The sequence below is a fragment of the Triticum aestivum genome, chromosome 3D (genome assembly GCF_018294505.1).
Source record: "Triticum aestivum cultivar Chinese Spring chromosome 3D, IWGSC CS RefSeq v2.1, whole genome shotgun sequence".
NCBI lineage: Eukaryota > Viridiplantae > Streptophyta > Magnoliopsida > Poales > Poaceae > Triticum > Triticum aestivum.
In genome coordinates, this window is record NC_057802.1 from 541,723,419 (window position 1) to 541,736,582 (window position 13,164).

The 13,164-nt window shown below is 43.3% G+C and overlaps 1 protein-coding gene across 1 annotated transcript; it reads right to left on the reverse strand.

The window, feature by feature from the left end:
* Positions 1-403: 403 nt before the first annotated feature.
* LOC123080330 (uncharacterized) lies at positions 404-7,421 on the reverse strand. The gene is made up of 8 exons (XM_044503241.1): positions 7,239-7,421; positions 6,756-6,789; positions 6,275-6,609; positions 5,987-6,171; positions 1,475-1,601; positions 1,040-1,361; positions 828-954; positions 404-732 (listed from the first exon to the last, which is right to left on the reverse strand). The coding sequence occupies exons 1-8, from the start codon at positions 7,313-7,315 to the stop codon at positions 656-658; spliced, it is 1,284 nt and encodes a 427-aa protein (XP_044359176.1). The 5' UTR covers positions 7,316-7,421; the 3' UTR covers positions 404-655.
* Positions 7,422-13,164: the final 5,743 nt, after the last annotated feature.

Here is a 13,164-nt window from a genome sequence, read left to right on the forward strand (position 1 = left end):
GACAAAGAACTTGTGTTTAGGAATTGGGAATCAGCTATTGGAATTGAGGATTGACAACAGGTGGGATTGGGATGCTTTGAGATTGTCGCGGCCACGTGTCGCTCATCCGATTGGGTCTCACAACATCGCCAGTCTCATAGGATTTTTATGGCGCAAAGTTCCCAGTGGTGTGCCAGACCCGCACTACGTTACCGTCCACCTCCTGTGTGCTCTGGTCTGGTCAGCACCACAAACTCGTCTGTTGTTCGGCCACGACCAACTGCGCTACCTTTATTTGCAATCCCGCTTGGCTAATGGCACCGGAGCAACACTAACTACTTGCCCGGCCTCCTCCTTTTAGGAGTTCTGCACCGGGTACGGTGAACAACGTCGCCTATGAAATCTCAGAGCAAACATTTACCAAGGTTCAACTAATTACTGCAAATCCATCACATAGTAGATCCATGGTTGTCCAAATGTATAATGGTTTAATCACACCACAAAGGTTCACAATGGTTCATAAACGGTTCCAACCACCCTAGGACCAACACAAATTATACAAGTCTCGTAGTTTTCTTCCCTGAAATATCATTACTTATGCAGTTTTAATAGTAATAGTATATTATGCTAGGGATAAGGGTCTGTCCCGGTCATCATTGTTGCAACGGTTGCTATGTCAACGTTTTGCTTTGCCTTTTCCTTTCCCATCGGATATCCTCAGGTTGTAGAATCCTTCCATATAGTGGGTTTTACCTTAATTTAAGTTGGAGAGACAATATTATATGTTAAATCGCTACACATGAGACAATAATAATTTGGAAATTCTACTAGATTTTCCAAAGAGATACCTCGAAGAAGTGGAGACGAATCGAACCACCCTAACTCCTTTATGGCTCTCGCCAGTTTTATCATGTAATCACCCTTGCTATGTTGTACATATCTCTCAATCTGAGCCTTAGTTGTGCCAATTTTCTCCTAACATGAAAAAAACATGGTACAATATATAACCAAATAAAAAAATAAAGTGTTAGAAAATACTCCCAAGATAATACACACTCACCTTTTGACCTGAAAACGCTTTGTACTCGTCATCGTAGTGAGCGACAATTTTGTTCCTCAAGAATAAAACTGAATCAAGCAAGTGGTCCTCCTTACGTTCTCGTGGTATGTTATTCTCATCTTTTGGTTTTGTAAACTCTTGCATGAGATCAAATAGTCCAAGAGACTTCTTCTTCGCGAGTTGACATCCTTTCTTTGTCTGTGCATATGGTAGCTTGTTATTTGCATCACGATCCATGTCAACCATAAAATGTATTTCTCTAATGAACTCCATCTTTGTGTTGGCATTCCATAAACCCGGCTGCCAAAGTAGGTCGTCATAACTGCACCATTGGCACATCACATATGAGCAAATACATGACTTATAACCATAATAATAAGATAAAGTACAACATATGGCCAACATATTTATTTTACAAAATGACAACCGACCTACCTCACTGTTCCCTGCATTAAGAAGCGAGCCAACTCCCTTAATTCCATACTGGCTTGGTTACCGCTGCCAAACAAGGAATTTAGACAGACTCCAATCTCGTTCCAGTGTGTTGCTTTCAAACCATTGGCTGCATGTTTTCACAAAAATGCATGAATTATCAAAATGATTAAGCAAAGGTCCGATGATTCCACAGGTGAAATACTCACTTTAATAATTTCCTAAAGCCATTACATTAAAGGAAACATACTTGAACTATACTTGGGTAACAAAATGTTTTGTTTTCAAGAAAACGTACCTAGTTCAATGCAAAATGCTACAAAAAAAAAATTCAGACTTTATTGGTATATGTCATAATGCCTAAAAGGAAAGTGTCATGATCATTACTGATGACACGCCACTTAGGTGCAACAACCAGTATTCTGAAGTCTGAACTCAAGCATTGGTGTTGGACACTTTCCCATAAAATTAAAGTGCATAGAAATAGCAAGTGTGGAGTAGCATATATATAAGAATGTAAAACATTAAATAAAATCTATCATTATACTTCAAGCTACCACATTGATCCACATAGACTAAGTAATCTACTCTGTTGTTTTTGTAACGGATCTTAGTTACAAGGGATGGGATTTAAAACTGAAGATAGGAAACATATAGTATAAATTTGCAAAAAGAGACATGCATGTGTTTGAATCAAAATCTGAACAATGGAACTCTGTACTGCATGGCAATGACATCACTGCTTGCATCAGCAATTCATCAACAAACATTCCTGCATATTAAGTTCATATCTCCTTCCTCTATTTTAAATTAAATGGACGGAGTACAAATGAATTTGACTCGGAATCTCCCTGTCCAAGAGTAAATTTAAAACCTCATAATTCCTCTGTAGACATATATAAAGTGTGCCGTTGATTATCTTTCCTACGTACTGCACATTAAGACCATATGTAGCTAAATATATGAATACATTTTGCACACTAGGGATTTGACTTGTAAGACCTAAAACTAGGAAAGTCGAATAAAGAGAACAATTTGATTTCAATTAAATTTCAAATAGTATGTACTGACATGTGAGAAATGATAATGCAACATGCTTCAGATTTAACAAGATGTATGGATTTAGTTGTAATTGAAAAGGTGTCGTCGTGAATAGAGAAGAGTCGAGCTATGGTGCACTTTTGAGTTGACGGTCTGTGCAAAGTTCACGATAACTAGAAATGATTGATTTCCAGGAATCAAATTACCATGTACCAGTGCAAGGCATGCAAGTAGTCAGAACAATTTGTGTGAGATACATGTGCAAGAGGCACATCATACAAGAATGCTCAACAGTGTTGCAGCTACAACAGTAATGATTTCAAGCAACCAATCATGCCAAGTAGGTAATAAGCTGTGTATGCTATGCTGAAAAAAACATAAATCATGGATGGAAGGGAGCGGTTGAAAAGTGGAATGTAACATCAGCCACTTCCGAATGTTATAGAAATTCCCAATGAATATATTTTCCAGGAAACATATAGAAGAAATCATGGAAGCATCCTAATGAACTGAAATAACAACAGTCCGTGTGGATGTGACTCAAGATGATGAGACTGAACATCTATCCACTCATCACCCACATTTTCGTAGAATAAGAAAAGTGTTCAAGAACAATAGAGTGGAGACGAGCGGACGCCCATGAATTGGTTATCACTATCGGGTTGAGTTCATGTTTAATTGGAAGTGACTGAGAAGTGGTACATTGAGAAGTACCAAAGAGTATAAGTACTTGTACATTGAGAAGTACTTATATTGCATGGCATCGATAAAGTAAGAAGAATCGACATATCAATGCCAATGTGTTATCTGTGCCACATAACGTATCATCGAAAAAGAGGAGCATGGTTTGTTGTGGCAAAAACCCTAAACTTGGAAGTGAAAACATGCCAAATATGTGGTAAATCTTGTTTACTGTGCTAAATAATACACACACAGAAAATGGGCCCCATACAAAAATATATGGGAAGGGGTCAGAGTGATCGATTGAGAATAGCTTATAAAATTATGGTAACTTTACTCTAATGAATGAGCATCTTAGATGGGTATGCAATAATCATAGTGGAAACATATAGCTAGATACATTCCACCAATCAAATAATGTAAGTTCAATATATATCGCTAATGATGAGGCAGATGGAGGAAGAAAAGGCAAGGTTTCCATTTCATATTGGTTGAGTTGTGTCAAAATTGTACAGGTAAATACAAAATAATATACACATAATCAGAAAGACAATATTCAAAAATACGTGAGACATTTTCTTTGGCATTTTAATACAATATATACTGATAATTGGAAGTATCTAGAGGCATGATACTGTTGCAATAAAAACCATTGAATACAAGCACCAAGAAGTTGAGCAGACAAAGAGAATTCTCTATTTTTATTTAGAGAAAAGGCTCGCACCTAGCCCGAGTTTGAATTTAAAAAGCCATCAACAAGACAGGGTTATAACGGACAACAGATTACAAAGCAAGCAAGAAAGAAATGGCTAAAGATACAAGGTGCTGTGGGAGCAGCAAACGAGCCTCAAACAGACTACAAACATATGAACTAAGACTAAGCAGCAGGCCGGTTGAGGTCGAAGAAGCCCACCACCACGACGATACACCAGAGCAGGCAGAAGCTAGAGCTTGGGAGGGAGAACAACCAGCAGGTGCCCCACACAAACGAGTCTAACTCCATATGGAACAGGCAGGCACAAGCTCGACCCACTCCATCTCCAAAGTACTCACAGCAGTGATCTAAAAACGCTCTTATATTAGTTTATAGAGGGAGTAGCAGTGACACCCTGGCACGAAGGGTGTCGATCCGTCGAAGGATGGAAACGTGAGCACTGAGGCCCAGGACGTTCGGAGACCAGGACGTTCGGAGACCAGATCATATCATGAACACTGAGCAAGGTTGCTACTCAGGAAACTACCGAGGACAAAGCTGCAAGGAATGCCGATGCCGAAGTTGCATTGCAGAAAGATTCCATGAGTAAGTCAGCACGGAGGCACGACCGCCTAGAAACCAGACCAAGTGCACCCACACCCCCAATTCACCCATAGCGGCACCTCCATGAAGGGGACGACGCCCAAAACACCGCTGCCGCCCAATCCGGCAAAGTATTGGGTTCTCTCACCCGAGCCAACAGAGGAGGAGAGAGGGAGGGAGGGAGGATACCTTGACGGCCCCTTCCCTTCAGGATCGTAACTGACCACACCCATCATCGGGCTGGCAGAAACAGCCGAGGATTTCTCCCGCAATCCATCCCCCACCTCCGCCAGCCCTTACCAGAGTAGAACCGACAGTCAAGAGACCGCCACGGCCCAGAAATGGCAAGGTGGAGGAAACTTGAGAGGTTGCAAACGACGAGCTTCAGAACTGGAGCGAAGTCGACAGGACGACAAACACTACAATGGCCAGTGGCCGACATCACCAGCCACCCGGCCGTCCACACGACCAAGGCAGCTGGGCAGCACCTGAGACTAGGCCCTCGCCGAGAAGAGGCCAAGACTCCCACCAACCAGGGCCGCCGCACACTGGGAAAACCAGCCTCGCCGGTCACCCAACGAGCAACGAGCCGCGAGCACGCAGCCAGCCTCCCCAGCTGCCGCACCCCAGCAGCTCCCGAACCACATTCCAAGTATCCAACACCCAGCGGTCAGCCCATCATAGGGACGGAACAGAGCAGCCAGATCTGGCCGGCGACGAAGGAGCCCACGCTCAAGAGACAACGACACAGAAATACGGCAGGAGTCGCCATGAGGATCCTCCACCCACGAATGCACAACCACCAGGAGCCAAGACCGGCGGCGTTCGGCACCACCGTGCCTGGGAAGCAGTGGGGCCTCTACCCCGCCCCCCAACGCCACGGGCGGCTGGGCATGAAGACGATGTGCCCCAGCCCACCCGACGCCGGCAACCCGCCCCGGGAGAGGCAGCCATTGAGGTGCATCGCGTTGCAGGCCAGATCTGAAGCTTCGCGCCGACGAATCGCAGCAGGAGCGATCAGGGGAGATGCGGGAGGAAGAGGAGGAGGAAGAGGGAAGCCCCGCCGCCGGTGTTATAAATACGAGCTATCAACTAATGTTTCAGTTTAATTCTTCTTGATTGATGAAGAAATCTAAAATAATTATTGTTGAGTGGAGGATAAGGAACAATGATTGCAAGAAGCAAAACTGGAACTGGAAACTAGGAGTACACAATAGGCCACGAATGATATCAGTCTTCTGTTGTCGATATTTATGAATAATAACATAACACACTTGATGAAGTATTTTTCTACCAAAATACGACCGTATTTTCACAAGACATATACCCTTGTGCTATTATTGGAACGATGGGCCACCATGTTTCAAAGAGAAAACAATACAAAAATCTTCATGCATTTATCTAGCCGTGCAAATGCACACGTCACCCATCGAGTTCATTCATTGTTGTTCAGAAGAAGAAAAAAAGGATAATGTGAACTTGAAGGTTTAAATTACCTCCTTGATAATATATGTCCATATTTCCTAATAACACCAATGGCTCGCCATCCACCATCTTGTAATATATGTTCGCCTGGTCAAGCCGTATTTTCATTATCAACTCGAGTTGTGTGTTTCTTGCACTGGATGTACCCTCACCAGCATAATGACTGTTGACATGATCAATAGTGGAGAAGATAGCCCTATAAATAAGGGCATGCTTATTAGAGACTGATGGTGCAAAGATACTAGTACCTTTTTTGGGGAAAGATACTAGCTTCTCATTTGTGCAAAGTTAATACGTACCTGAACATTTTAAAGCCGTGTTCAGAGAAGCCATTGTAAGGGTTACCTTCCTCAAACATTGTTTGTCCTCCAAGTTGTGCCATTGTGCCGTCAACTCCCCTAAACACTATATATGCTACGTCATGGCAGTGTGGGTCCTCCCAAATACCCACTGGCTTCAGTATGTTTGGATGAGTAAATTCCAGTAGAGCTTTGTACATGGTATATGCACCATCCATTGTCTTCCTTAGAGCAACGCAACGCTTTCCATCAACTGTAGCTTCATACATTTCTGCAGCCCTTGGAACCTGTACATCCTTGATAGCTAGCATGCAGCCACGATGATCTACAAGTATCTGCAAGAAAACCAAATTGCATGTGATTATCATTTATATTTTTGTTGATTGGGTTGAGGTGCTAACTCTTTTATTTTTTTTGGGGGGGGGGGGGGGGGGGGGGGGGAGGGGGGGGGGGGGGGGGAATGGTTCAAGTGCTAACTTACTTGGCAATTGGTGGGGTTGCATTGCACTGGAGCCCTGAACCGATGTATCAAAATGTTAGATATGTATACACATATATGTACTAAATCTAGTGCAAGCATAAAACATGATAGACCAATCCATCCCTGCGATAAGGTAAGGTAAGGAAATGCTAATGTGAATACCCTCAAAATGGCAAAAACATGTACCGCACAACCCTAAAGATTTTTGTATAAAAATATGTATGTACCTTGTCAAAATTATATTGCTACTTACAAACTATGTTAATTTACGAGTTGTGCAAGAAAACAAATCTGTACGTACATAGTTGCAAAAGAAAATAACGCATCTCCTCTTTTTTGTTGATAACTAAACAACTACATATTTTGGCACAAAGTTTGTCCACTAAACATATTTTCCCCACAATACATACACACCCATAATGCACATAATCCAACTCCACTTATTGTGAAATTTAAATGCGAAGGTAGGCAAACCAAACTGACCGTAGATCTGGTTCATCTGGAGGGTCCTTGGCTGAGCCGCGGCCCGCCTGCTGCTTTCCTTTTCCTTTCTTTGACATGACAGCCGAGCTTCACTTCTAGCTAGTGTTTTCTCTTTTTTGAAACAATTTTGTGAAAGAACTCAGGGTTGGTTGTGCTGGTCTTCAAGGAATTGCTGTTTGCTACTCTCCTACTCTTCTACTCTGCTCCCCAAGAGTTTATGTATCACCATACATGCGTAACTCGTGAAGATACACCAAATTTTACACCATCAAGGTGGCACGTTCTACACAGGACAGTGGTCACGAACCCATTAGGTGAACATATTCACTCACCATAAACCGCTGAAAAAAAATCACTTAAAAGGGCAAAGTAAGAGCATCAGCGGGGGAAAAAAATTAAGTGCAATCATGCGAGGAGAGTTCTTATGTATTTGGGGACTATGGTCCATATAACACACTCTAATTCTCTCTTAATTAATGGCTGAGTTTAATTTTTTGCCTCCGTTTAAAAAAAGTAAGAGTACCTCTTGCCCTTCACTTATAATATTTTAATCCCTTAGCTCAACTCCAACGCAACGACGCATTGGTCTGTGTGTGTCCCTTTGAGGCGAAACGGACAGACTCGATGGCCCAACATGTGGACGCATCCGCAAACTTGGTCAGCTCGATGTCCGTGTAGACGCATTTCTGACTCAAATTTGTGTCTACATGGACACCACACGGACGCGGCACGCATCCTCTCGGTGTCCGCCTCATGCCCGCGTGTTGGCCAACCAACCTCCCATGCGGTCATATTCAATGCAACCTACCCCGCCTCGGGCCCACTTGTCGGGCATAGGAAGAGTCCAGTCCACGTCCTTTTTAACTAGCAAGCCTGCGGAGGGGGGGTCCACTTCTCCTTCCCCACACCAGTCCACATTTGGGCACACATGCTCCCTTGCCCGCCGACACAAACCCTAGCCACCGCCGTCGCCACGGGCTTCTTCAACCACAAGCGCGGCAAGCATGACCATGAGGCCGGATCTTCGCGCCGCTCGACCAACTTCACGCTGGCGCCGCGGGGGAGGAGGGGCACGTGATCGGCTCTACATCCCGGTGCATCATGTGCGGTACCATTGGGAGTACCGCATCCCGCTGTCGTCGCCTGACATCAACCTCCCGCACAGGTGGCATCTCGGCCCCCACTGGATTCCGATGTGGGCCATGCCGCAATCAGAGCGTGCGCGTGCGGTAGAGATCCACAACCGTCGTGCTCTTCTCATGCCAAAGCAACGCCACGAAGCTGGTACGCACTCGACTCCCCAAACTGGGACATCTGGTTCGTGACTGAGCAAGACGTGTGCCGCCGAGGCATCATCCAGATCGACGCCCGCCCTCCATCGTTGCCACCGGTGGAAAGGGAGGAGGACAAGGAGAAGAAGGTGTACCAGGCAGCAATGGAGGAGGCGACCCGGCGCGCCATTGAGGAGTCCGAGCACGAGGAGCTCACTCAATCGCTTGTCCTCGAGGACGTGCTCCAGTTCTCTGTGGCCTGCGACCACATCTACCCACCGCCAGTGTCGTCACCATCGCCACCGCCCGCACTCGCGCACGTGCTCAAGACGTACCAGTGGGTGACCGTCAATCACCTAACTACACAATGTCTCCCACTAGGGCCAAAGATGGTGAAGCGTCATGTAATCAATATTTTCTTTTTCGTGAATACGCATTGTTGCGTATCTTTGCATTGATAGGGTGAAAAAGAAGTTACAGCGTGCAACCCTAGGGGTCGTGCGCTAGTAGGTGTCCCTTGGGGTGCAATTGAGTATGAAGGAGGTCGCTCAGCCTCAGTACAATGCAGTTAGGATGCGGGAATAACTACTCCTAGGCCTTTGGCTCCTGCACGATCCCACAAGTGAGCCTCATGCTGGATAGTGTGTGTGAGGTCGTCATTCCATGGCCGGAGGTTGTCGAAGACCGCAGCGTTGTAGTGCTTCCAGAGGGACCAGGCGACAAGAGCTATGAGGCAGTTGGCTCCTTTGCGTAGGCTGGGCGGTGCGGCGTTGGCAGTGTCCGACCACTAGCGGTAGAAGCTCGCCGTGACGGTTAGCGATGGAGGCAGTCTGCACCATGAGAGAATATCTTGCCATGTGATTCTGGAGAAGGCGCATTCGACCAACAAGTGATCCAGAGTCTCGATCTCCTGACTTCAGAACTTGCACAGGGGGTCGTGTGGGAGTCCATGACGAGCATGCCACTCGGCAGTCCAGCAACGGTCCATGGAGACAAGCCATAAGAAAAACTTAGTGTTCGCGGGGCCTAGTAGCGCCCAATGAGCCGCCAGAAGGGTGCCGTCGTTGACCTAGAAACAAGGCATTGTAGGTCAAACCAACAGTGTCGATGTGATACATCTCCAACGTATCTATAATTTATGAAGTATTCATGCCATTGTATTATCATTCTTAGATGTTTTACAATCATTTTATAGCAACTTTATATCATTTTTTGGGACTAACCTATTGAGCCAGTGCCCAGTGCCAGTTGCTGTTTTTTGCTTGTTTTTTACATCGCAGGAAATCAATATCAAACGGAGTCCAAACACCGCGTAACTTTTTGGAGTTTTTTTCTGGACCAGAAGGAACCCAATGGGCCTAAGCTGCACCTGGGGGGTGCCCCGAGGGGGGCATAACCCACCAGGGCGCGTTAGGGCCCCCTGGCATGCCCAGGTGGGTTGTGCCCACCTCGGTGGCCTCCCGCACCCCCTCTTTGCACTATAAATTCCCAAATATTCTGAAACCCTTCGGGGTAGCCCTAGATCAGAAGTTCCGCCGCCGCAAGGTCTCTGTATCCGCAAAAACCAATCTAGACCCCGTTCCGGCACCCTGCCGGAGGGGGGAATCATCTCCGGTGGCCATCTTCATCATCCAGGCGGCCACCACGATGAGGAGTGAGTAGTCCACCCTCGGGGCTGAGGGTTTGTATCAGTAGCTATGTGTTTGATCTCTCTCTCTCTCTCTCGTGATCTGTATCATGGGCTTTGTTAATATAGTCGGATCATATGATGTTTCTCCCCTCTATACTCTTGTTATGATGAATTGAATCTTTACCCTTCAAAGTTTTATCTTGTCGGATTGAATATTCAGAGATGAGAACACATGATATATGTCTTGCAATATGAATACTTGAGGTGACAATGAGGTATCTTATTGATTCACTTGATATGTATTATGGCATTCAACTCGCGGATTCCCGCGGTGATATTAGGGTAATCTATGCATAGGGGTTGGTGCATGTTTTTCTCCGACGGAAACTTTGGGGTCCCTTTATAGTTCTTTGTGTGGATTGAGTATTATGAATATGAATTTGCTTTGGTGTTATTCAAGTACGAACTCTAGGATAGATCGAATGGAAAAAATAGCTTTGTGTTATTTTAGTACGAACTCTTGAATAGATCGAATGGAAAGAATAGCTTTGAGGTGGTTTCGTGACCTACAAACAATTCCTATCTTTTGTTCTCCGCTAATAGGACCTCAGGAGTGATTCTTTATTGCACTTTGAGGGATAATCATATGATCCAACTATGTTAGCATTGTTGAGAGGTTGCACTAGCGAAAGTACGGACCCTAGGCCTCATTTTTAAGCATTGCAACACCATTTTTGTGCCCGTTTACTATTTGCTACCTTGGTGTTTTTATTTATTCAGATTATAAAAAATATATTTCTACCATACATATTACACTTTTATCACCATCTCTTCGCCGAACTAGTGCACCTATACAATTTGCCATTGTATTGGGTGTGTTGGGGACACAAGAGATTTTTTGTATTTGGTTGCAGGGTCGTTTGAGAGAGACCATCTTCATCCTACACCTCTCATGGATTGATAAACCTTAGGTCATCCACTTGAGGTAAAATTGCTACTGTCCTACAAAACTTTGCGCTTGGAGGCCCAACACGTGTCTACAAGAATAAAGCTGTGTAGTAGACATCAAGCTCTTTTCTGGCGCCGTTGCCGGGGAGGTGAGTGCTTGAAGGTATATCTTTAGATCTTGCAATCGAATCTTTTAGTTTCTTGTTTTATCACTAGTTTGGTTTATAAAAGAAAACTACACAAAAAAATGGAATTGAGGTTGCATCATATTATTGATCATCTTTATAATATCTTTCTTGAAAATGATGGATCGGAAAGTTGTGATCAATTGTTAGAATAAGAATTCTATAAAATGTTTGGCATAGAATCCATGAATGATGAGCATGATTGCAATGTCGCTAGTAAGAATTCTTTGAATATCCATGATGCTAGTGATATGCAAAGCCATAAGCTTGGGGATGCTATGTTTGATGAAGATGATATTTTTATTCCCCCAAGTTTTGATGTGAAAATTTGTTATAATGGTAGCATGCCTCCTATTTATGATGATTACAATGATGAAGGTGGATTTGGAGAGGTCATGACTTTACTTAATGATGAATCCACCATTTTGGATGAGGCTTCAATAGACTATGAGAACAACTTCGCTACCTATGATGGTTATGGTGATGACATGTATGCTATATTGCATAATTATACCCATGAAACTTGTCATCATGATTTTAATTTTCAATCTCATGATATTTATTTTGTTGAGTTTGCTCCCACTACTATTCATGAGAATAAATTTGCTTATGTGGAGAGTAACAAAATTGCTATGCTTATGTGTCATGAAAAGAATGCTTTATGTGATGGTTATACTGTTGAATTTCTTCATGATGCTACTGAAAATTATTATGAGGGAGGAACATATGCTTGTAGGAATTGCAATAATTTCAAGTTTCCTCTCTATGTGTTGAAAATCTTGAAATTATGCTTGTTTTGACTTCCTATGCTAGTTGATTCTTGTTCCCATAAATTATTTGCTCACAAAATCCCTATTCATATGAAGTGGGTTAGGCTTAAATGTGCTTACCATGTGTTTCATGATGCTCTTGTTATGTTTCAACTCTTATCTTTTATGCGAGCATCATTGAAATCATCATGCCTAGCTAAAAGGCATTAATGAAAAGCGCTTGTTGGGAGACAACACAACACTTTTATCTACTGTTTTTGTGTGTTCACATGATTATGCTACTGTAGTAATCATGTTTTATTGCTTTTGTTTCAATAAAGTGCCAAGTAAAGCCTTTGGGATCATGTTGGGTGATGGTTGATTTGATCTTGCTGAAAAACAGAAACTTTTGCGCTCACGAAAATAACTCTCATTTTTAACAGAAGAGTGCTTTTGAGTTGATTCTTTTTTCAGAAGATTAATATAAAAATTGCTCACGTGGTCCAATTTTGTTCATAATTTTTGGAGTAGCAGAAGTATGGTTTGAGTACAGATTACTATAGACTGTTCTGTTTTTTACAGATTCTGTTTTCAATGCATAGTTTGCTTGTTTCCTTGTTTCTATGGCTTATATTGCTCAATATAAATTGTGGAAATGATATGCTACAGTAGTAATTGTGTGGAAACAATTATGAATCTTGTATTTGACAGTACCAAAAGTGAAATGGTTTGCTCTTTATCATACTAACCTATCTCACAAAGTTCCATTAAGTTTTGTGTGATTGAAGTTTTCAAATTTTGGGTGAGATGTCGATATGAGGAGAATAAGGAGTGACAAGACCCTAAGATTGGGGATGCCTAAGTCACCCCCAAGGTAATATTCAAGGAATATCCAAGCAACTAAGCTTGGGGATGCCCCGGATGGCATCCCCTCTTTCGTCTCCAACATTATCGGTAACCTCACTTGGAGCTATGTTTTCATCCGTCACATGATATGTGTTTTGCTTGGAGCGTCAATTTATTTTGCTATGATTTTCTTGCTGTTATTTATAATAATGTTTTGCATCTTTTATTTCAGTAAAAGTGGCAATGATAGCCTTTGCCATGCTTATTTTGCAAGTATACTTGTTGCTGTTTGAAAAC